General features: G+C 42.6%; 1 protein-coding gene across 1 annotated transcript; it reads right to left on the reverse strand.

Annotated features, from left to right (window-relative positions):
- Positions 1 to 10,416: 10,416 nt before the first annotated feature.
- CCDC77 (coiled-coil domain containing 77) lies at positions 10,417 to 23,152 on the reverse strand. Its single transcript, XM_074169084.1, has 11 exons — positions 23,106 to 23,152; positions 21,557 to 21,773; positions 20,129 to 20,271; positions 17,971 to 18,067; positions 16,566 to 16,632; positions 15,710 to 15,804; positions 14,245 to 14,393; positions 13,653 to 13,896; positions 12,602 to 12,727; positions 12,364 to 12,516; positions 10,417 to 10,563 (listed from the first exon to the last, which is right to left on the reverse strand). The coding sequence occupies exons 1-11, from the start codon at positions 23,150 to 23,152 to the stop codon at positions 10,417 to 10,419; spliced, it is 1,485 nt and encodes a 494-aa protein (XP_074025185.1).
- Positions 23,153 to 24,072: the final 920 nt, after the last annotated feature.

The following is a 24,072-nucleotide window of genomic DNA, read 5'->3' on the forward strand; positions in this document are numbered from 1 at the left end:
CCACCGTTCCCCCTCGGCCGCTCTAGGGGCTGGCTGGCGGGCGCCGGCACCGGAGCCCGGAGCTACTCCTGCCCGGGGCGCGGGGTCAGCGCTGCCGGAGGTCCCGCTCCTGCCAAGGCGACAGGAGCGTCCGGCTTTGGAGTCCTCAGCACAAGAAGGAACGCGGACCTGTTGGAGCGGGTCCAGCGGAGGGCCACGAAGATGATCAGAGGGCTGGAGCACCTCTCCTGTGAGGACAGGCTGAGAGAGTTGGGGTTGTTCTGCCTGGAGAAGGGAAGGCTCTGAGGAGACCTTACAGCCCCTTCCAGTACCTAGAGGGGGCCTCCAGGAAAGATGGGGAGGGACTCTTTATCAAGGAGTGGAGCGATAGGATGAAGGGTAACGGTTTTAAACTGAAAGAGGGGAGATTTAGATATCAGGAAGAAATTTTTCACTATGAGGGTCGTGAAGCATTAGAACAGGTTGTCCAGGGAAGTTGTGGATGTCCCATCCCTGGAAGTGTTCAAGGCCAGGCTGGATGGGGCTTTAAGCAACCTGGTCTAGTGGGAGGTGTCCCTGCCCATGGCAGGGGATCGAACTAGGTGATCTTTCAGGTCCTTTCCAACCTAAGCCATTCTATGAAAATTGCTTCAGTGGTGGAGGAGGTGGACACCCTCCCCCAGCCCCAAATCCTCCTCAAAGCCAGTTTTTGTGCCAGTAGGAGTGTTGGTGGATCCATCTGGTGAGAGAACAGGAGGCGATAACTCCTCTATACCGAAGGAAGCAGGACAAGAGCAGGGTGATTCAAATTCCCAGTTACACACAGCTGATTCCGTTTTAAAGTGCCTTTCACCTGGTGCGACAAGTGTATTTACTTTCAAGTGCTTTGCTCAGGCAGGACGAACGGGGTTCGCGAAGTCTCCAAATCTGCTTTCTGAAGCAGCCGGCTAGATGGCATGTTACACCGTTCAGACGCACAAGAGGGAGGAAGTTGGAGGCCCGCATGAAGACCAGGACCTTCCTTAGGTGTGCTTAGTGTTTGAAGTGACTCTCCCTGCTGTCCCACCCCCCCCCCCCCCCCCCGTGCTGTTGGTTCAGTTCACATCACCAGGTGGTCTCAGAGGATGCAAACTGAATTCCTCCTGGGTGAAACTGAACTGGGAGACGCTCTCTGGGATGCACCTCCAGCTGGGGAGCTGGTCCAGAATAACCCTTCCCAAATATGTATTGTGTGGGTGTTGGGTCATTGCACCGTTTCCCTTCACAGCTCTGCTCCTGCACAAATATGTGCAACCATGAAGAGAAACCCTTGGGCTGAAGTTAATTTTTTAAAAAGCATGGAATGATGATAGACCTTTTTTTGAGGATCCAGCTTCCTTTCACAGCAGCCTTCTGAAGTGGGAGGCTGTGCAAAAGGACGCTTGCCATTAGTCAGCCTTGGAAAACGTGCCAAGGTCCTTTTAAATGGCACAGAGGGCTGCGAAAGAGTGGTGTGAGTCCCAGCAGGGACAGGGAGAGTGCTGGCACCCCAAGCATTGTGCCAGTTGGGGGCAGGAGCAGCATCTGCAGTCCCTGACATTAGGTGTCCAGGGAGCACCTACAGACCCTGCTGTTACCTGTCACGCATTGAGATGGACAGAGGGACAATAGGTTTCCTTTTTCTGAACATCTCGCAAAGGTTTCAGAGCCATCCCCCTTCAGCTCTGTGTTGGAGAGATTTCTCTTGCTTCGGGAAAGCGCATCCAGAGAATTTTATACCGCATTGTGGAGGTGGAAAGACATGATGTTTCCCCAAGATGGAAACAGATCCTGCAGTGGGGAAGGCTGGTGAGCAGCTCTGCCCTTGGGCTCCCCTGCCACCCCGGGGACAAAGGTCCATCCTGCAGCTTTTGAGAACGCGGTGCTTGTGCTACTCCTTCCTACTTTGCTGGAGGCTGGGGACACGTGCGGCTCTTCCATGAATCATGGCGTTACTTCCTCTGGCACAAACCTAAAGGGCTGCCAATGCCCAGCCACCACCAGTACTCATACTGGTGGTGAAATCTTGAAGCTTTGTGCCAGTTCAATCACGGCAAGGCAGAAGTCTCATCAAAAGGGTACCACACTCACTGTTGAGGTTTTTTGGTGGTATGGTGGTTTGGGGTTTTTTCCTGGCATGAGAGAAATAAAACAAGTTTTTCATCTTCGTTCAAAAAAAGAGAGAGAAAATACTAAGAAAAATGTGTAATAACTAAGGATCTAGATCAAACTTTATTTACTATTTAAAGAATGAGACTTGAATGATGTGTTCTTAGCAGGAAGTTGTCTGCCTTAAGTTTGAAAAAATGACAACTGCACTTCCTTGAGAGTGCATATTAAGCTATAACTTTGTTGCATAGTAAAACATTAAAATAAGTATGCATCTTTTTCTCCTGTGACCACGGTACTAAAATAGAGGGGAGGGGAAAGTGCAGCTATAGGCTAACAGTAGCACTGTCAACTTGTAAAGAAACAAAATCTTTGTTGCGATAGACCTATGCTATAATGAAGACAGAGAAAAGCTCTTGTCTCTGGAGAAAAAGCATAAGGAAATAAGTGTGGCACGTGGATGTCCATCTGTTACAATATAGTTACAATAGAACAATATTAAGGAACAAATTTAATCTGGATGTGTAATAAATAGTGAAATAAGGAATTTGAATAGCCCTACACTTAAAGTAACTTATTTTGGACCACTTACTCATTGCAGAAAGAACTGATGCCCAGGAGTAAGATTATTGATTACAGTAACGTTGTTAATGCGAGGTCTTTTGAAGTTTTTATCCCACATCTCCCAGCAGTCCCATATTCCCAATTTCTCAAGCATCCCAACTCACACAAGTGCGTGCCCAGACCTCCACATCTCTCACCTTCACTGGGCACGCTACGGGAGCGGTGGAGACTACAGCTTACGACAACCTTACATGTAGGTGTCAACAAGACATAAAAGCAGCGAGTGAGCTGGCAGCAGGTGGTGCGGGACTCGGGGCTGTCTCATACCGAGATGGTTCAGACCAGGGATCTGCTGCTGCTGCCAGTTGCGCCGATGGGCCATCCTCAAGCATCGGACAGACCACTGCTCCCTTCGGGATACCTCTTCTCCTAGCCTACCCTGAATACCCGCTTCCAACAAACTATTTGCCAGATGAGCCAATTGGAGTATTTTGGTTTTTTTTTTTCTTTGTTTGGGTTTTTGATTGTTTTCTATTTTGGCTGTGTTTCCTCACCATAAAAGCAGCCTTTGATACGAGTGCAGCACTTAACGACACACATCGCCTGTTCCTCCCGGCTCTTCTCTCTAGCTCTGTCTCTGCATCCCTGCCTCTTCTTGTTATGTTTTTGCTTCTAGTTATCTAACAACTGTTTCTCTGTTCTGTAAATTACTCCTAGCTTTGTGCCAACGTCTTTTCTCTGTAGCCTCCCCAAAGGTTCAATTAGCTGCCGCTTGCTCCTTCCCTTCTTTCTTCTTGTGTAATTTTCATTTTAACACTAATTACCAGCTCCACACCAAAGATACCCAACTGTCCCTGGCTTTCACCACCCTGGTGGCTCCACACCCCTCTTCCTGACCTCAGCCATGCTCTGAATCACAAACAATTACTTCATCTCAACTTTCATAATCGAAACAGCTCAAAGGCAGGAGTGTTTCTAAGAGGAAAAGAGAGTCTCTGAAGATACAGTTCCCCATTATTTCCCTTTTTTTGGCTCCTTAGGAACAAACTGGGCTCTAAAAGGTGGAGCTATCACAGAAAAAGCCCTGTTGACGCTGCAGTTCAACAGCATAGTAAGGGAATCGGCGTGCTCTCACAATTAAACTCTTGACAAAAAGGACTTTCTTGCTCAGTTAAGTATATTGATATGCTGGGTTTTGCTAACACAGTTCTATTAATCAGCAATATGATTCTTACCTGTACAGCTACGCTGCCAACATTTGCGTGAGCTGGCCTGAGCAGGGGTTTGAGACTTCCTCTCGCTTTCCCTGTTCACATGGCTGCGCTCCTTCAGTTCTGACGCTGACAGCAGCGTCAGGGTCACACCTCCTACAAGTTACCTGTCTGGGTGGAAAGCCTCATTCATGCTTCCGTCTCGTCACCCCGTAATTCTTCATAGGTCTCAAGCCCTAGGCTGTCCAGATAAAATGACACAGAAATGGCCTGCCCTTCATTTTCAGCTCTACAGAGGACACATTTTTTTTTTGTGAACTTCACCCAGTACCTCTAGGAGCACCTCTTCACTGCAGGTCCTGCACCATGAATTGGCCCAAATTGCTTTCTGCGCACCAGGACAATCTCACGATATCTAGAGCCGCATGTTTGCACTTCCAGGAAAAAAAAAAAAAAAAAAGTTTTTCTATACTTTAAGCTGAGAACTTTCCAAAGACTTTTCAGGGTTTAGACGTTTACCATAATGAGAGATATATCTACATCTTTGATCAATTTGTAAATCCACCTCTTTTCAAATCTGACTGAAGTCTTGCCTAAATTTCCTCCTTCCCTTGGCTTAAAAGTACCAGCACTCATTTTATATTTTAAGCGACTGTGCTCATCATCCTTATGTTTCAAGAAGTTCCAAAGATGTATCACAGTTGTTTTATTAGGGACACTACAGAACGCAAAGCTGAGCAGCTCTCCCCGTGATGACACCCAAGCTAGCACTGAAGAGGAAAAAATACTGTTTCACTGGATGCTTCAGAGTGACTCACTACCGAGATAAATATTTACAGTAACAGAAAGGCAATTTGCTCTTTGAATGAATACAGGAGAATCCAGCACATTCTGGACATGCTTCACCAGGGTAAATCCTGGACTTTTTATTCAAATTGAACCCATTTCAACAATGAAACCCTTCATGCCTCCGTAGTTAATCATTGTCTTGCTTTAACGTTGAAAGAATTCTGTGTTGAAAGCATCTCTGGGTTTTCTGAATAAAAAAAACTCCAAACCCCATATTTGCACATTTGTAATCTGTCCGCAATCCAACAGCATCGTAATTCTTGAAACATGCAATTTAGTCAGTGTAAGTGAATAGTCAAGCCCATTGAGTGTTTGTTTATAAAGCTATATTTTTTGGAGCTTACTTGGAAGGGCAGCCACTCTAACTCATAATCAAAGATGCCCTTTCTCCAAACAGTTCATTTGGTGCTAAATGGGAAATACCAGAATTCCACCCAATTCTTCTCAAATACTTCAGTCATAGCAGAAATGCTTCCCGCTAGTGAGTTAAATTCCAGATACCCCTAATGGCCTATTTCAGACAGAAAGTCTAAAACTTTTGATGCAATGTAAGAATTGAAACAGACTGTTCTCTGTGCCTAAGCCCTAGGAATAGAGCAGCCAAAAGGAATCATTGCAGCTTTCACCTCTCGCGCCTTCTACACTTCATCCAAGTTTGTTTTGGTACACAATCCCAGTCCATGTGCTAAAAAATGCATATACTTCTACAGCTGACTTGTGAATTTAAGAATAACTACTTAGGGGGTAAAGAGGATATTTTTTACAATTCAAAGCAACTTGGGAATATAAAAGCAGAATATTGTGGAAAAATTAGAAAGAATAGAATATTTCAGTTGGAAGGGACCTACAATGATCATCTAGTCCAACTGCCTGACCACTTCAGGGCTGACCAAGTTAAAGCATCTTTTCAAGGGCATTGTCCAAAAGCCTCTTAAACACTGACAGGCTTGGGGCATTGACCACCTCTCTAGGAAGCCTGTTCCAGTGTTGGAACATCCTCTCAATAAAGAAAGGCTTCCTCGTGTCCAGTCTGATCCTCCTCTGTTGCAACTTTGAACCATCACTGGGTACCAGGGAGAAGAGATCAGCACCTCCCTCTCCACCTCTCCTCAGGAAGCTGTAGGGAGCAATGAGGTCACCCCTCAGCCTTTTCTCCAAACTTGGTAACTCCAAAATCCTCAGCCGCTCCTCATAGGAAAATCCTTCCAGCCCACCCTCAGCCCGGTTGCCCTCATCTGGACACATTCAAGGACCTTCACATCCTTCTTAAATTGTGGGGCCCAGGACCACACACTACTGCAGGTGAGGCCACACCAACGCTGAACACAGCAGGATAATCACCTCTCTTGACCATCTGGTGATGCTGTGTTTAATGCACCCCAGGATGCGGTTTGCCCTCCTGGCTGCAGGGCACGCTGCTGGCTCCTGTCGAGCCTGTTGCCCACCAGCAGCCCCAGACCCCATTCTGCAGGGCTGCTCTCCAGCCACTCCTCTCCCAGTTTATACTTACGCCCAGTGTTACTCTGTCCTGGGTGTAGAATCCATCATTTGAAAAAAAATCTTAAAGTGTTCCTTATATAAAATTTGAGCTGTGATGCAACTTTGAATGGGGGCAAATGAGACATCTTTATTACTGTTTTACTGAGCAGGCACAAATACATTTAAGTACAGCAGAATTAAATGTGTTTGTGAGCTGTAATTAAAAGTCTGAACGACATCCCTTTTCACAACTATGAACAGATCTACCAGAACAAAGTATACAAGGATGTTGCTCCCAGCTAGTCTCAAAAATCTGATTATCAAAATTCCTGGCCTACATACAGACATTACAATTCCAGAATATTAGGCTGCCCACAGAGTGCACTCATACCAGTAAAATGTGTGTTTCTGTATTAGTACTACTACTTACATAAGCAAATTTAAGTACAGCCATTGCATACAAGTATATACTGTACTATTATTTAGATTTATTCTGACAGCTATCAGATCTGGGGCTGCTGTTGATCTGCTGCCTTTTTAAGCACAGTCACAGCATCAATTAATTTGGGAATTACTGCAAGTTGTGGTATAGGAAGATTATGAGGGATTTTTTTAATTTTGTTTTGGCTTTTTTACCTTGTGTAACTTTGCTGTGTAGGGTGAGCTGACACAGCATATATTCTTATAATTAAGGCAACTGCATGGGTGCTGAAAAACCCCCTACAAATATTGCATATAAATAAATCATAAGTTTAAAGCCAGAAGGGACCATTAAATGATTTCCTGTTAGTTCACGTCATTAGGTTTCATTAAGTTCTAATGTGTCAAACCCAGTAACTTATTAAAACAAGCTACCTTCTCCAGAGGTGCAATCATTCTTTCATTTGAAGACAGAGATGGAGAATTCGTTACCTCCACAAAGAGTTTGCTGTAATGAGGGAAAAAAGTGCAATCTTCCTCTTAATAAAAAAACCAAACTACACTATTTTAAATTCAGGTTCAGGCTAATGGTTCTTGTTCTGCCTTTCTGTGCTAGGCCAGCGAGGCCTTTGATAGTTTTTCATCTTTGAGATACATGTATATTAATCAGTCTTCTTAATGTAATACAATATGAGCTCTTGCACAACCTTTTCTGCTGAATCATCTGTGGTTCTGTGCCTTACCCAATATTTCAATGTCCTTTCTGAAACGGACACACTCCTTCCTTACCTAAAACGGCTACACAACAATAAACTTTTCCTCTACTGCTCACTTTTCTCCTATTTATGCAAGAAACATTTTAGTGTCTTGGCTCACGCTAAGAATATTTGTCCAGTTCTAACTTTTAATCCTCTGTAGGATAGTTTCCATATTCCAAGAATCAGCCATTTTGGAGAGCTTTCAAATTATGTGCTCCTACATACATAACCTGGAATTTAATTATATTGAAATGATACAAGTCACACATTATAAACTTAAAATAGCAAAAAAAAAAAATCTAATCATTCTTCGGAGTAAGTGCCATTTTTTGTTTTCTACCCAAGATTTGTTAAAGAAAAGTGACTAATATGGGTCTTAGAAACTTTTTCAGGAAACCCTCTTGGAAATACCAATAATTCTTTACTGACATCTTAAAGGGTAGTTGTCAATGGTAGAAAGCACTTGGTTTTTTAAAGCAATTCTTGGCTTGAAGGTCCTCATCTGTTTTGGCAACATAAAGCAACATTTCACATGATCACATGATGTCACACAGAAAGAGCATGTACAATACTTTACACATCCTGCCCTTGGACAAAAATTCAAGCTTCCAAATAAAATGGATTTGCAGATCAGCACTACCATGATTTTCCCCACCATGCCCCTCTCCAAATAGGAAGGTTTTATAGCCTAGTGAAAAATTAAGAATAAAGGTCAGGCTGCACTTTGATTTTGACACACCAGCAGAAATATGAGGAACGTTGTCATTTTATTCTGTTCAGTCTTCCAAGTAATAAGGAATACTGGTAAGGAAGGCAGGAAATTAAACATTTACATCCTTCTTCCTCCAATATTTCCTCCCAGTCTTACAAACCTGAACACTAAAGCTTACAGTTTTTATCCAGACACTCTTCATGGCTTTCAAGTGAGGAAAATATAATTTCATAGACAATTCTTTAGCTTGAAAGAGTTGAAAATAAACAGAAACCCATTTATTTCGATAGGTTCAAGAGATGTTTTGCTAGTTACCCACCAGCTGAATTTAAGTAGATGGATCCTGCTGAATAAGTGGCTAATACTTCATTACGTGGCAATTTTCAAAAGCAGCCTTCCAAGATCTGTGATAACTTTGATAGTTTATCTTCAAGCCAGTAGCATGTTATTTCACATACAAACTCACTTTAATTAGCTAGACTTATCTGAGAAAGTACTAGTCAACAAAGAGTGAGACTAATTGACTGTTAGTGTTATTTAATAACCTTCAACTGTCCACATAGCATCAACACCCAAGTTGTTCATGAATTGCTTTCTGAACCAGTTCAGCATTTTCAGCTAAACTAATTATTGCAACATACTTTAGAACAGCCTCTTGTAAACCATAGTAGTAGTTCAGCATCTAGATACGGACTGTCAGCCACCCACACTAAAGTCTGTTTGTGACGAATTTGACCCCAAGAACACATACAAAACAAAAAGCACAGGACCATAAAGCACAGCAAGCTTGTCACAAAAAAAAAAATCCACAATTGAAGTGAGCCCCAACTTCTCAAGGGAATTTCCCCTCCCGCATTGATTTAGAATTATTTTTATTTTTTTTTATAGCACCGGCTTTCTCCAAATCTTGACAGCACAAAACTATCTTTTGCATATCTGCCTCTCCCAAACACTGAATGGGGACCTCCATGACCACAACCACATTCAAAAGAAACCGCCTGCTTTCACACACCAAGTTCTTTTCAACATGAAAGGAAGTGCTTGTAGCCTATACGTGTATACTTCAGAAAGACATTATTCTGCTTCTGTCACGTTTAATGAGGTAGGAAAGGTACTCAGGGTAGGAACAGAGGCACTGAAATCCCTTTTCCAACACAGATCTGCTGTCTGTCTACAAGGTGGACAAGATGTGCTGATGCTACAGTAAAAGCATGAATACCTGCAATTATAAACTGGGCTGAAGCCATGTTGTAACCCTTTTCATGATTTCATCTGTTTCCTAGAATTGCCAAGTCCTGATGTCTGGTACAAAGATAATCATCATATAGCTAGAGCTATATTCATCATGTAGCAACTACGCACCTGCTCTTCCACCCCAATTTCAGTTACAGTTCAGTAGTAACAACTGCTGTAGCAAAAGTTGACTACAATTTGTTGGTACATAACCATGATCCCGTTTAAAGCTACCAAGATAGATAATATGGTGGTTAAGAAAGATACTAGATGCCTTTTATTATGGACTTCCTCTGTGTGTCAAGATAAACTTGGAGGAACGGGATGAGAAGATGACACTCCATAGTGTAGCATTTGCCTCCCCCCCAACATTCAAAGCAAGTGTTGATGTTGCTAGTTCTTGCAAATGAGTTCCATAACAAGTTATATTTTTCCACCATATTAAATCAGTCAGGTTTGCCCCAATTAGGTTAAAATGAAGCAAAGGGAAGCCATTTAAAAACAGTTATACTGTCAAGGGGAGAGTATGTAGATGTAAGAGATGTAATAAACTTTAGTACGTATTTTCTATATGTGGTCTTTTTCAAAGAAAATTTCCAGTTACATCCTGAAGTGCCTAAGAACTAAATCGGTAATCATTTAAACCATTTTAAAAGCTGCTTCTCACATAGAAAAAAGTCAGTCAAGCAATTCCAATCTTGAACTAGATCCTTCCATGATTATTAATTTCATTATAACCATATGTGGTTTATAACAAGCTCCACATAAAAGTGAAGGCCAGTATACACTGACCCCTACCAGATATGAAGGTAAGGTGAAGTCATAAGCATATTCCTGTTGTTATCAGTCATCATGTACTTCTGTGTCAGTCTTATCAGGTGCCATTTCTCAGCTGAAACAGTGATATAATCTGGCATGTTAGGAATGGCTTATGTACAATATTATGATATTAACTGCAGATTTCCTCAAGCCTTCTGTCACTGGATGCCAGGAAACGGATAGGCAGGAGCTCCTCTCACATACAACTATTCCAGTCTAGCAATGTCCCATTCCTAAAACTAGGATGCCAGCTAATACCTCAGCTTCAGCAGACTCGTAGTTCATTCTCTAAGCCATAGATTTTTGCTTTTAAATTTTTTAGTTCTCCTTGAATTTTACGGGTTAGTCTGTTTCCTTGGTGGACCTCACGTAGAATTGCAAGATCCTGGTCTGGTCCAATATTCAGAGTCACCTAAAAAGGAAAAGAAAAACAGATATAAAAAACAAAGCTATACAGAATACAATTTAAAGAGTATTATGACGAGGATATGAGTGAGGCACCTCTAAAGGAGACCCTTTGTTGCTAGCCAAGAGGATGCTTAAGCTAGTATCACTAGCCTAATGTGTATCACCAATAGAAAGGTGCTCCAGAACCAAAATGAAAGAACAAAGCTTCTATACATTATGGTGTTATATTACTTGTGAGGAAGAAATCTGGATAGAATACAATCAAGTTTACCACCCATAACCTGCTGACTCCTTTCCAATTCCTGTATTACATAGAGACCCACAAAAAGAGACAAGTTAAAATATTTATCAACTAACTTTTATCTAGTTCTAAGTACCTCACCTGATATGATGACATTTTGTCATCTTCTGGTGCTGGATAGAACTAGAGGTGGTTTAACTGCTGTGGCCAACCTGCTGCCTTCCAAACTGCATATGATTCAAGAGGAGTTCAAGTACACCGCCTGGTCTCAGGCCATGCCATATGGCCCATACTGAACTGAACAAAGTCCACTTGATAATCAGAATTGCTGATGGCAAGTTAGCCACGGCTGCCATTTCCTGTCACCATGGAACTGGATAGGATGCCAGCCCAGTCACTTTAAACAGCAGAGCAGCACAGCCTTGAAAGCTGCTCTCAAAGCCATCTCTTCTCTCAACCCTTTAGGGTGTCTCATTGTCATCAGGTAGTTCTTGGTCAAAGATTTTAATATGCAAATCAGGAAATTTAGTCATCTGTAGTCAGTTTGACCTCAAGCGGTAAGAAGGATTTAAAGATCACTCTGGAGACTCCTAGCAAGTATTCTGTTCCTCTGCCCTCTTGTGGTTGAAAGTGATGAAGAAATTAAGAATACAATGAAGAGCACACTCACAGTTACAAAACATACAGGTCTTAGTAAAGGTATAATGGGCAGTTTTTCTGCCTTTCACATATGCTGTTTAGTCCTTAAAGAGTAAAGTTTAACACGCACCCCCCCAATAAAATAATCAAAGCCTTTAGTGAAGACAAATGTGTTAGTCTAAGTAAACTGAACTGTGTGCTAAAAGTACAGAAAACAAGTGAATTGGTGGCACCACTAGGCTCCGGAGAGTCAGCTGGACAAAAGCTATGCCTAGACCATCCTCTCAAGCATATCTTAGATAAATATCTCATCCTAAACTCCAAGCAGCAACAGGGCTGTGGCTTCCCATCTAATATGTTCCGATGTTAATCTACACATCTGGAACCTACTACAGAGTACACAGCTTCAACTTCCAGCCATTGTTTCTGCAATGATTTCTGAAGAGTTACAAATATGATATTAACAAAGGAATAAATAGAATATTCACAATATCTAGTAGTCAATGATCTACCTCTTACCGGAACAAAACCAAACAGTATAGCCCACAGAAAGAAAACCAATCATCATTTTCTTTGCAGGATATAGTTCTGAAACAAACTACTTTACTACCTTGCAATTTTAAGACAGCTAAGTGGGCTGCAGGCACCAGATAAGAACTTTTCAGAGTTGCAACAAAAATATACAGCTAATGTATAATCAGGACAGTTCCTGGCAAGCTTGATGCCTGACTAACAAAGACAAATCTTTTTTGCTTTATAAAATACATTAAGAGGGGAAGTTTTGTGAAATATTAATACCTAAAGGACCACTTAGGAAAAAAATTGTTTCCTAAACTCTAGGGAAATACTGCATTTAAATACTGACTATACACCTCTATAGGGTAAAACCCGTAATAGTCTGCCTCAGAAATGCTTAGTTATTACCTTAAAAAGCTGGTTCTCTACATCCTTCAGCTTCTGCCGAAGCTGTTTAATGTCATTCTTGAAGCCTTCCACTTCCATATTACGACGTTTTTGCAAGGCCTCATATCGCTGAGTCATCAGCTTGAGGCGCTTCCCCATCTTTTCTGAGCGTTCCTATGGAGATGAAAACTCAATAGGGTATACAAAGTAAAGGCTGCAAGATCATCACATAGCTAGGAGATGATTACAGACTAATTACCTTAAAAAGTTCTCTGCCAGCATCTCCTTCCTCACGAATCCTAGCCAGCTCATCTTCCAGGGTGACACACTGCTCTCTATACATGTTTGATAGGCGCTGTTCCTGCATTAGCTGTTCTTGCAGTGACTAGGACATAGTAGGAACAGAAAGAATCAACTCAAAAACCAGCGCTCACAAAATTTGCCCTGCTCTGGAAAAGCAAGTGTGTTAGACTGACAAAATGACAGGCAAATAAGAATTAACAGCTGGAGCTAATGAAGTAATTAGGTAAGGACAATATTCTAACACCACTTCCATTACCAAAACCTTTTAATTAGGTTATCAGTTCTGCATGATTGCTCATCATCAGTTGATGAACGCTCTCCCTTTCCCCTTAAAAATAATATTCAACTAATGCTGTAATTCCCCTTTTCATAGCTGCTTGCCCAGTACTGTATTTCAGAAGCATCTGCATTCAGCAGTAGGCAAAAACCCAATTCCCTATTGCCTGTTTACTTTCCAAGTCCTTTTTGCCTGCTTACCTACTTCAGATCTCCCAACTTCTCACTGCAAGTACACTAGAAGTGGAAGAAAAATCCTGACTAGTGTAGAAGAGCTGGGGGACATCAACTGAAAGGACTTATTCTCTCCTGACAGCAGCAAGGAAGATACAGGCACTGCATTCTAAGCCCATTAGCTGAGAGCACTTACACTGAAAAACAGGCACGTGCAACAAGCAGGTTAAGAACTGTTGGCCCATATATCACATGGCTTGCAGAAGCAGGGATTTGTTCTGGGCATAAAAGAAGCCAACAGTAAAGTGCTACCATAAATCCTAACTAAACATTTTACCTGAAATTTGCAAGCAATGCTGATTTTGAGGCAGGAGAGGTGTTTTGGTTTTGTTTTTTTTTTTTTTTTTTTACATTATTGCCAACAACAACATGACTTATGGCAAGCCAGTACAGCTTTGAAACACCTGCAAGCTACTGCCTATCTTGGCAAATCCCAGATGCTTGCAATTCTCATCAACAGCTGTTAAAGAGCCTCTACCTAGGACAAAAAAAATCACCTTTATTTCTCTGCTGTGGAGTTTCCAAGCCCCATCATCTGCTTGAAGCCTCTTCTTGGTATCTCTCTGCTTCTTCTCTCTTCCTGGTTCCTTGCTGATGATAAGCTGATCCAGATCTTTGTCAAGTTTCCTCAAGAGACTGTCCTTCTCTGCCATCCATGCTTTCTCATTGGCTCGGGCATCAAACTTGAGCTGGAGAAAGTCACGGGTACTCTCATATAAGAGATTTTGGGTCTTATGGAGTCTGTAAAAAGGGATCCCAGTGGAGTTAATTAACTTCTCTCCTTGTTCCTCCCTTAATTTCCTCAGTCAAGGAAGTTGAAAGAAGCATTGAAGACAGAGATAGGTGCTTTCCTAATGAGTTTAGATCCTCTCATCTAATGAAAGAAGTCATGTTCTTCCAATGTAAAATAGGATTTTTAATATGTAGATTACTCCATTCATCTCCTTCCACACACACAACCAAACAGATGGCTGCATAATTTGCTTTTCTGCCTGCTGCAGAAAGCAACATACTGAAACCCAAAATATTTCTATTGTTCCCCTCTCTTCTCATCTCATGACTACCTCATGGTCACTCTCTCGCACTCACTTATCTGTTATAGTTTTGATCTTGGCCTGGTCCCTCTGATGCTGGACCTCAGCTTCCTCCATGTGAATCCGCCTGTCCTCTAGTAGTGCCTCAACCTGTTCCTTGGATAATCGTGTCTGTTCTTCTATCTGAGCTTGCAGGGCCTCCACCTGAATCGGCATATAAAGACATTACTGAATAAAACCTCACAGCAGCTCTGCTCTTGTCCTTGCAAGTCTCTTTTAAATTCCAAGACTCACATCAAAGGCTCTACCCGATATTACCTTTGAGACTTCTAATTTCTAAAAATTTTTGTTTGAATGCTAAGTATTTCAAATAACTAAAACATTTTAAGAAAAAAGAAATCATGCTATAGGCAAGACTGGCATACTATAAGCAGCAAAAATAGATGGAAGATATTGGAAAGATTTGAACTGCACATAGGATGTGACAAATCCTGTGGAATATGCAGATACACTTCTGTCCCTATGCTACTATCTTCCAATGAAATGGTGATGTAAAAACACCCAAATACTAGGAAGGCAGCAATTCCACCTATCTTGAACAAAAGAAATTACTTAATCAGAATGAGTCACTAAATGTAAACAAGATAATGAGCGAAGAAGAGGGATACAAAGAATCTTGAGCTAGGGCACATAGGGAGACAAATTGGAACAAGTGATTGGAAAATGTGCATCTGGTCTACATGTAAGAAACTATCTGAAAAATCTTGGTGTGTATTTAGGTGGCTTATTTTTATGACAGTTTTGTATGATGCTTTTACTCCAGAATAAATAGCTGTTAGACAGCTAACTGGCCACTAGGTCAGCCACCACTGCCCTTAACCAAAAACATAAAAATAAAATTAAAAATAAAAATAAATCTATCTGCTGTACAAGTGTGCTCTTTAATTTGTTTTTATTGACTCATCCTTCCTCTTGCTCTCCATACAGCTTCTGGTATCATCCCCAGTCCATGATGCTGTACGTTTTATCTTTCATTCTGTCATGCTATCCACACCCTACCTTTCACTGAAGTCTAGCAAAAGAAACATTTCGTTATACCAGTGCATCTTATCAGGGCTGCCTAATTCTGTCTCAGACACATTACTTTTGTCAGACTTCCACAAAATACCCAGCCCTGCAGATCTCCTGGGGGTTTAATGTAAATTGATTGCCACAATCATATTATGGGAGATAACATCAATTACACATTCTATATTTAAGGGTAACACATTCCAGCTGACATTACTGGAATATCTGCTTATGTAAAGCTTCCCAAATCAGACCCAAATTCTTATATCTAAGCCTACATTCACTACAAAGGAACAGCTAAGTAAGCCAATAGAAAGTGGGAACCCATAGTAAGATGTGGGGACTGATGAAATTGGTATGTCTACATCTTATGTAAGCAGACAGCATATTTGTCTATCATAATTTCCTGGACAGTCAGGAATTATGTCCATCAGTTACCAAATGTGTTTTACCTGAAGTAGGAGTGTTTGATTGTCTCTCTGATACCTCTCAGGACTTTCTGGTTTCTCTCCTTTTGCTGCTGTTTTTGAAGTGCTTCTCTTGGCGCCTATTGCAGAAATTTAACAGAAGTAGAAAAGGGTTTTCCAAACCACCTGCAGTACCTTTCCAAGGATGAAATACTGTATGCGCTGGCTGGCCTATAAGAACAGGAAAAAACTTGCCTGTGCTACAGCCACAAGGAATTCCAAAAGGACTAGCTGGATGAAAAGTTTCAGAACTTATAGTGGTTGCATAAGTTATCTCACACTATCACACCACAGTATTTAGGCAACCTACTCATCTTTTTTGGCATATATAGAAGGCAATCTTAAATTTTCTTAAATGAATGATGAATAGGCAGGTGACACAGGTGCACGAGCATCAAGCCTGGAATGAGTTTTGAGCTTGTTAGCTAACTTCAATTGGAAGTTTCAATTTGGAGGAGGCAGTTCTTTCAAAAGAGAAGACTGGTAAGTAGGCATATAGACCCACACTACTGCCTACACTAGAGGCAGGCAGAACCCCACATCTTGAATGGCTATGGCTAAGGGTGCCTGTCCACTTGGTAGCTGTATAGTCCCAGAACAGCCATTCCACAGTCATACCAGCCTCTTCTCTAGTTGAGCAGATGACAGACATGAGAACCAGGTCAAGTTTTTTAAAAGATTTTGAAGGGAAGCCAAGAGCACTGCACGTGTATGTATGTACGCATGGATGCATTTAAGGAACTTACTGGAGGCATACCAAAGTATTCACAGTACAACAAAAAACACACAGAGAAACAAGTATCAATATCTGAGCTGCTGCCAGATCAGCCTGGTGTAGTACCTGTTCTAGAAGTATCATTTCGTTCATGTGGATCTCTGGATTTAGCCGGCCTTTGCAGAACAGTAACCTAAAGAAAAAAGATTAGATATCTCAGTTAAACATCTGACTTCAGCGAAGTTGCAATGGTCAAGAACAAATCCTGAAGAGTAAAATGAGATATCCAAAAGAACAGCATCACCTTACTTCTATGACAAGACAAGAAGACATTCACAAGTGTAATGTCCGTGTTGAAAAGTTTCCTTTATCATGGCTGAGTTTTGCCATTTCTGCCTCTATTTTTTTTTTTTTTCACCATAACAACTGGAAAGTAATCCTGCATTTGCTAGCTTCATTAGGATGAAAATGGATTAGGATCAGCACCCACAGCAGGAAAAGAAGCATTTTGGGAACAGAGAGGAGAAGAGGGAAGGTGAAAATGAAGATTATGTTATTTCCTTCTTACATACTCCTACTTGCCTCAGCAAGACAGAGAAACACGAAGCTTGATTTATCAGCACATTCATTCAAACTACTGAACAAGCCTGGGATAAAAGCTAACCGATAGAACTATCGAAACAACGCAACTATTGAACTGAAACCCACTTAAAAATAAGAGGCCATGAGGGAGCAGGTTATAACCCCAATGCTTATCTTGAGGTTGATGCTATATAACAGACCTAATTTTAGGGCTACTCTGCATCAGGGAATTTTAAAGCTTCTGCGAGATTTTTTAACTGCTTGAGCAGTGCAGAGTAACCACAAACAATGCAGCATACTTTAGCCTTCTTCTGCACCTTATTTCCATGATAAATCCTATATTCCACCATAGGCTCTGTATGTCCAAATCATTCATGACTTTAAGTAGATTGAACTATACTGCGCTTCATATGCACTGCCATTTAATCAATTTGACATTACTTCTGAAATATGCGATACAATATTGCCTAGAGAGGATGGCTCTTCTGCAATCTTCTGCCCAAGAAGCTGCTGCAGCAACCTTAACACTGCTTTAGTCTTTACTGAGACCATAAGAGACAGGCACTCCGAGACAGCTGATCTTCAAACACCCAATCTGGTAATTTTCTGCACTTTTTTTTCTTTTTCTCTTTGTGGTGTTCTCTCCAACTTCTCAATGACCATTTGCCAGGTGGCTTCAGGCTCCTGTCTGACACTTAGAAGCCTGATCTGGAAGCATGTTTCGAAGGTAGAAGGGGACTGATGCTAAGATAACCTACTTCCAGTGCACCTGTTCCTACTATCTGTCAGGAACTATACTAAAGCCTGATGTTGCTACAGATCCCTTCCTGCTTTGAGCTCATTTAGCAACTTTTGACTTGCAGGACAGATGTGGTCTGTGGTCAGCCTCTGGGGTACAGATCTTCATGTTACAATCAAAAGCAGAGTTCTAGAGAAAAATGGAACTTGCCTTATGTGGAGGCTCCTTGTGAAAATATGTAACTTCTCCTTTGTCTGTTCCCACTAAAGCCAGGAGATGTTGAATTTTTTTTCTATCCTCCAATTCCCTGGAATTCAAAGAAAGTGGTCAGCACATTGCTATTTTTAATTAAATCAAGACATTGTGATGCACTGTCCTTCTAGTTTACTCGTTAATGCTTACAAGTTTCCCAAACTGTCGCAGTTCTTGAAAATGCTTCTTCAAAAACAAACTCCTGAAGACATTACTGATGTTGCTGATATAATAAGAACCCCACCAATTCCGCTGGCACTGGGGAGCATTTCTCTTTTCAAATATGACAATACTACATAGGCTGATCCAGCAATAGCACACAGTGGTAAAGAATTTGCATTCCAGAGTCATGAACTACCTAAAATCCTTTGATACCCTTTATTCAACAGATTGTAAGCCTCCATTATTCTTAAAGCAAACTAGATTAAGGGCTGTATCAGGCTTTTTGACACACTCTTGAAAAGCACCAAGGAACACCAACAAACATTTTGACTTAAGTTCTTAAAACTTTAACAGAAAACTTGATATTATCACCCACAAATGTTCTGAAGAAGGTTGGGAACTCCTTTACCATTGGCAACTAGTCTGGTACAGCAGGTTATATTCCAGTTCAGGAGCACAGCTACAGGAGTAGCTGTCAACACGAACTCGTAGAGTGAGGGTAAACTATTGGCTTTGGTCTGTATTTTCTATTTGAATTTAAGTGTTTTTAGGGCTGCGGGAGGAAGTTTTGCCAGGCAGGTGCAAGGTCTGCACATTGGGTTTGTGTGGTGAGGTTTTGGTAGCGGGTGGGCTACAGTGGTTGGCTTCTGTTAAGAAGATGCCAGAAGCTTCCCCCGTGTCTGACAGCCAATACCAGCCGGCTCCAAGACTGACATGCCTCTGGCCAAGGCCATGCCAGCCAGTGACAGTAGTAGAGCTTCTGTGATAACATATTTAAAAAGGGGCAAAACTTGCTGCACAGCAGCAGCTGGAAGAGAGAAAAGCAAGAACATGTGAGAAACAGCCTTGCAGACACCAAGGTCAGTGAAGGAGGGGGAGGAGGTGCTCCAGGTGCTAGGGCAGGGATTCCCCTGCAGCCTGTGAAGACCATGGTGAGGCAGGCTGTCACCCTGCAGCCCATGGAGCACCATGTTGGGGCAGATATCAATCTGCAGCCCTTGGAGGACCCCATGCTGGAGGAAGTAGATGCACCCAAAGGAGGCTGTAGCCCCATGGAGAGTCTGCACTGGAACAGGCTCCTGGAAGGACCTGTGGACCCGTGGAGAGAGCAGCTCACACTGGAGCAGGCTTACAGGCTGGACTTGTGACCCTGGGAGGGATACGTGCTGGATCATTCTGTTCCTGAAGGACTGCTCCCCATGGAAAGGATCCATGCTGGAGTAGTTCATGAAGAACTGCAGCCTGTGGGAAATACTCACATCGGAGAAGTTCATGGAGGACTGTCTCCCATGGGTGGGACCCCATGTTGGAGCAGGGGAAGAGAGCACGGAGGAAGGAGCTGCGTCACATGTGATGACCTGACCTCAACCCCCATTCCTCATCCCCCTGCACCACCCAGGGGAAGGAGGCAGAGAAATTGGGAGTGAAGTTGAGCCTGGGAATAAGGGAGGGGTGGGGGGAAGGTGTTTTAGGATTTGTTATAATTTCTCATTATCCTACTCTGATTTTATTTTTGCTGAGTAATCTCCCTGTCTTTATCTCAACCCATGAGCCTTTCATCACATTTTTCTCTTCTCCTGTCCAGTTGAGGAGGGGGAATGATAAAGCACCTAGGCGGGCACTTGGCATCCAGTCAAGGTCAGCCCACCACAGCCTACTTAAATCAGAACTTCCACATTCCAACTGGCAACTCACAATCAAATCTGAATGTATGTTTAACTTCTGCTCTTCCGTCTACTACCTGAATAGGAGGAATAATAGTAAGTAGAAACATATTTAGCAGCCCGACAGATTGCATTCCACCTCCAAGATTGGTATGATTTCATAGGAGCCCTCCCCCTAGGAAGTGTGGCATAATTGCTTCTCTGAAGACTCCAGATCTGGATGAGAACTAGAACATAACACAGGCAATTGCTACTGCCTGTGACCCAGCCCACCATCTAAGACAGCACACCTGATTTTCAGCCGGTCATTCTCTGAGTAAAGACGAAGGACATGTTCCCTCTCCTGGAAGAGGTAGACTTGCATATCACTCAAAGCCTTTTGCAACTCTGCAATCTCCTCTTCCTGCTGATGCACTTCCTGCTGCAATTTGTGCTAGGTAGAGAGAATGAGGTACTTGAAATGATACAGAGCATCGCGCAACACTTACAAACTTCAAACTGCTTGCGCCCTGAGCTTGTAACTTAACTGTAATTATTTTAATCACTTACAAAATTTGACCAGATGAGGGCAGTATTGGAAAAATTATTAAAAAATGTTTCAACAGGATGTTCAGAGCCCTGAGAATCATTCTCATTATACAACAGTGAAATAAGGCCTAAGCTAGGATCTTCAGTTTCCAGTGGTTGCACTTCTGCACTGGCAGTCAGAGTGGCACAGATATGGCAAGTCTGACATCAACAAACACCTAGCAAAGCCTCTGTAATAGTACTGACTCTTAAAAGAAATTACTGAAAAATAAACATGAAAATTCCTGTATGGTTTAGTAGTAAGAAATCTGTCTAGTTACTAAGTTTCATTAATGACTTTCTACCTAGTGTGGAAAACTAACAAACCATTCAGAAAACCATTGCCGTAGGAGAGAAGGCAGTATTTTGGAATCTGTCCCTCTTTTTCCTCATATGTTGAATGAGAATAACTTTTATACCACATTTCCTGAGAGCTTTCAGGCTGCCTCAAGCATGGCCAGTACTTTAGGAGGCACCTCAACCACTTCAGAAATGATCATTCTATTCCCAAAGGGTCATTCACAATTATAGAAATGACTGCTAGACAGACATGTGCTGCAAGGCATATCAGAGCACTGAAGTTACAGACGTTCTGTAAGATTTCTTCCTCTTAAAAGGCAAAGATTTTTAGGTTTTGCAGTTTCTTTTAAATTCACATTTATTGGCTGTGTAGTACTACTGCTTAATAGCCCATGGCCAAGCTTATGAATTCCATTGCAGCAAATACAAATTATATCTGTATCTCAAAGCTCATTAAATTTAGACAAAAGGGTACTCATTCTTCACTATGAGAAACAAGGGAAAGAAGCTGGACATTAGAACTGAACATCTAAACTCAGGCTTTAATTTAAAAAAAAAACAAAAACAAAAACAAACAAACCAAAAACCAGAAACAAACAACCCACTGTGAAGATATAATCAAACTATAATAAGAATAGAAGAATATCCTCCAGGCACATTTCTCTTTGCCTTTACAGATGACAGCTAGATTTTACAATCAAACCCTGATATCTACTTATTTCCTTTTAGGCTGAGTTCTACCACATTACTGGTAAAACTTTAGACCATCATCTGTGCTGAGTTTTCAACTGAAGAAAAACATTAAATTTAAGTTTGTGTAAGGATCATAATTCAAAAACTCTTTTCCTAACCTGCTCATCATATGTTTCTTTGTATCTCTCCAGCCTTTTTACCAAATCTTCATGTTCCTCATCAAAGTCAGCAATCTTCTTGCGGTAGTATTCCAGCAGCTCCCGGGAAGGACGGAGAAAGGCCAAACGCTCATTGATTGAAGGGAGAGGAGTAAAGTCCTCCTGACTTGGAGATTGAGAACTAGCATATCTGGAGGAGACATGGGGGGTTGCCAGCCTGGACAGAAACAGTTTCTAATGACACGCAAGCCTCAAACAATAAAGTAAAAAAACCTTATAAAATAGTTACAAATAGATTTTCAATTTTAACACAGATTCAGTCTGAAGCATCAATTAGCTTTCCTGTGCTCCAGGTATTAACAGGAGACCACGGCATTTAGGAGAACCAAAAGCTTTGATGTAAAACAGCTTGCAGGGTTACTGTACTGTGGAGATGGAGCAAACTGATGGAAAAGGGAGAAAGAAAAATGTCTCAGAAATTATTTGGGAAGAGTGAATGCAAAAGGAAGACAAGGAAAAGAAAGAAGGAGAGAACAAAGGGGACAAAAAGTCCATTGTTGTGCAATTAGAAGCAGCAGCCACTGCAAGATAAACAGGAAGACAATCTCTGACAGAATCACTAGCTGATACCCAGAGAGAAAAACACTTTCTAAAGAAAGACTGTTGAATAAAGCCAGTAATTCAGACAAGCTGATTCACCAGCCACTAAATTAAGGTGTAGGTCTAGGAATCTACATGCTTTCCTTTCTTGTGCACTTGATGTTCTTATCCACACAGCTTGTCCACCCTTGATAGTGAAATAGAAGCTTCCAAGTTCTTGAATCTTAAATTGAGGTACTAGAGGGAAAGCATGTCAATACTACGTAAATCAAGAATATGTAAGTGTAATTACATGTCTGATTTTTATTTTAAGCAATGTTTACTACAATCAAACATTTAATCTGCTCAAGTAAGCACCAAACTCTTGGAAAGTATTCTTTTTGTTATTTATGTTGATTTGACACTTTTTTTTTAATGATACCAGGAGTAACAGAATTAAAGCAAAGAAGCCTCTCTATTAAAGATCTGCTTAACAAAAACACAGTCCAGAAGCTGATTCTGGAGTCAGTGCCAGAACTTTGATCATAAACTGACCTGGCAGGTGACACTGAGACAGTAGTGACCTTTATGGACAGCTTACCAAAGCTGCTTTGATAGAGCCTCAGCATGCTACATCCATGAAAACGTGCCAAGCTCTTTAACTCCTGGCACCACAGGAAAATATTAAATATTATGCAATAATATGATCATTTCATATAGGAACTTTCTCACCAGAAATGCCTTAAACAACAGAACAGCTAACATAGGCACAAGGGGAATACTTTATTACTGAACTAAAGAACAGTAAGAAATGGAAAGCAGTTAAGTGTAAGGAAGCACAGCAGGTACAAAAGCGGACAAAAGGGTGCCTTAACACCTTGGCTACCGGACAGAAAGGGAAGAGCTGCGGGGCCAGAGCCGTCAGAGCAGTTTGGGCACGGGGTGACCGGGGAGGCAGCCTCCACACTACCTTCTGGAGCGAGCGGGGGTCCCCGCAGAGCGGTCCGTCGCGCTCATGGCTCCCCTGTTGAAGGGCCGGGCTCCCGGCGGGCAGCGAACAGAATCTCCGAGGCGGGGTTCAGCCGGGCCGCCTGCGGCCCCGGGTACGCCAGGGAGGCTGGCGGAGGCGCCCGGCAGAGACGCGGGCTAGGGCGCGTTGCAGGCCCCACCGGGAACGGCCATCAACAGGGCGGGAAATCCCCTCACCAAACGAGCCAGGAGAGGCAGCGCGGCAGAGGATCGGCACCGCTCGCACACAGCCACAGCCGCCGCCGCCACCTCACGGGCCTCTCCTGTAGGAGGGGGTCCTAACGGCAAAACAACGGCCGCAACTGACCCACCGCAACTTAAACGGCGAGCCACCATGCCGCCCCGCCAGCTCCTCCAATCACAGGCAGCCTTCCACGCGGCGCCGACCGTCTCTACCAATCAGCGCTCCCGACACGGGCTGGCAGGGCTCCGGCGCCGGCGCGTCTGGGAGTTGTAGTCGGGGAGGGAGTGGGCACTGCGCGTGCGCGGCCGGTGGAGCGGGCGGCGCGGTGGGTCCGCGCGCCGGTGGCAGCGCCGCCGACACTCGGTGGGCGAGGAGCGAGGGTTATTTTGGGGAGAAACGTGGGGTTTGGAGTTAGAAAATCCTGGTTTTATGCTGGCAGGGCTTAGAGCTCCAGGGACTGTTTACATCAGCAGCGGCGCAAAAACCCACCCAAACGTCCTTTTTTTTTTTTTTTTTTTTTTTACCAGTTTTCTCAATAAAGTGGAGAAAAACGGAGGGTACATCAGTAAAAGGCTGGTCCTCAAAACGCAGCTTTTGCATGGATTAGGTGCTTTCCAGCATGGAGTTTTTTCTCCTCCTGGCTAAATCCCTGCTGCTCTTGGAAGTGGGGTGTCCTGGAGGTCCCGCTGGTGGGAGCAGAACACGCTGTCCTGGTTTGAGGGAC

The sequence above is a fragment of the Numenius arquata genome, chromosome 2 (assembly GCF_964106895.1).
Source record: "Numenius arquata chromosome 2, bNumArq3.hap1.1, whole genome shotgun sequence".
Taxonomy (NCBI): Eukaryota; Metazoa; Chordata; class Aves; order Charadriiformes; family Scolopacidae; genus Numenius; species Numenius arquata.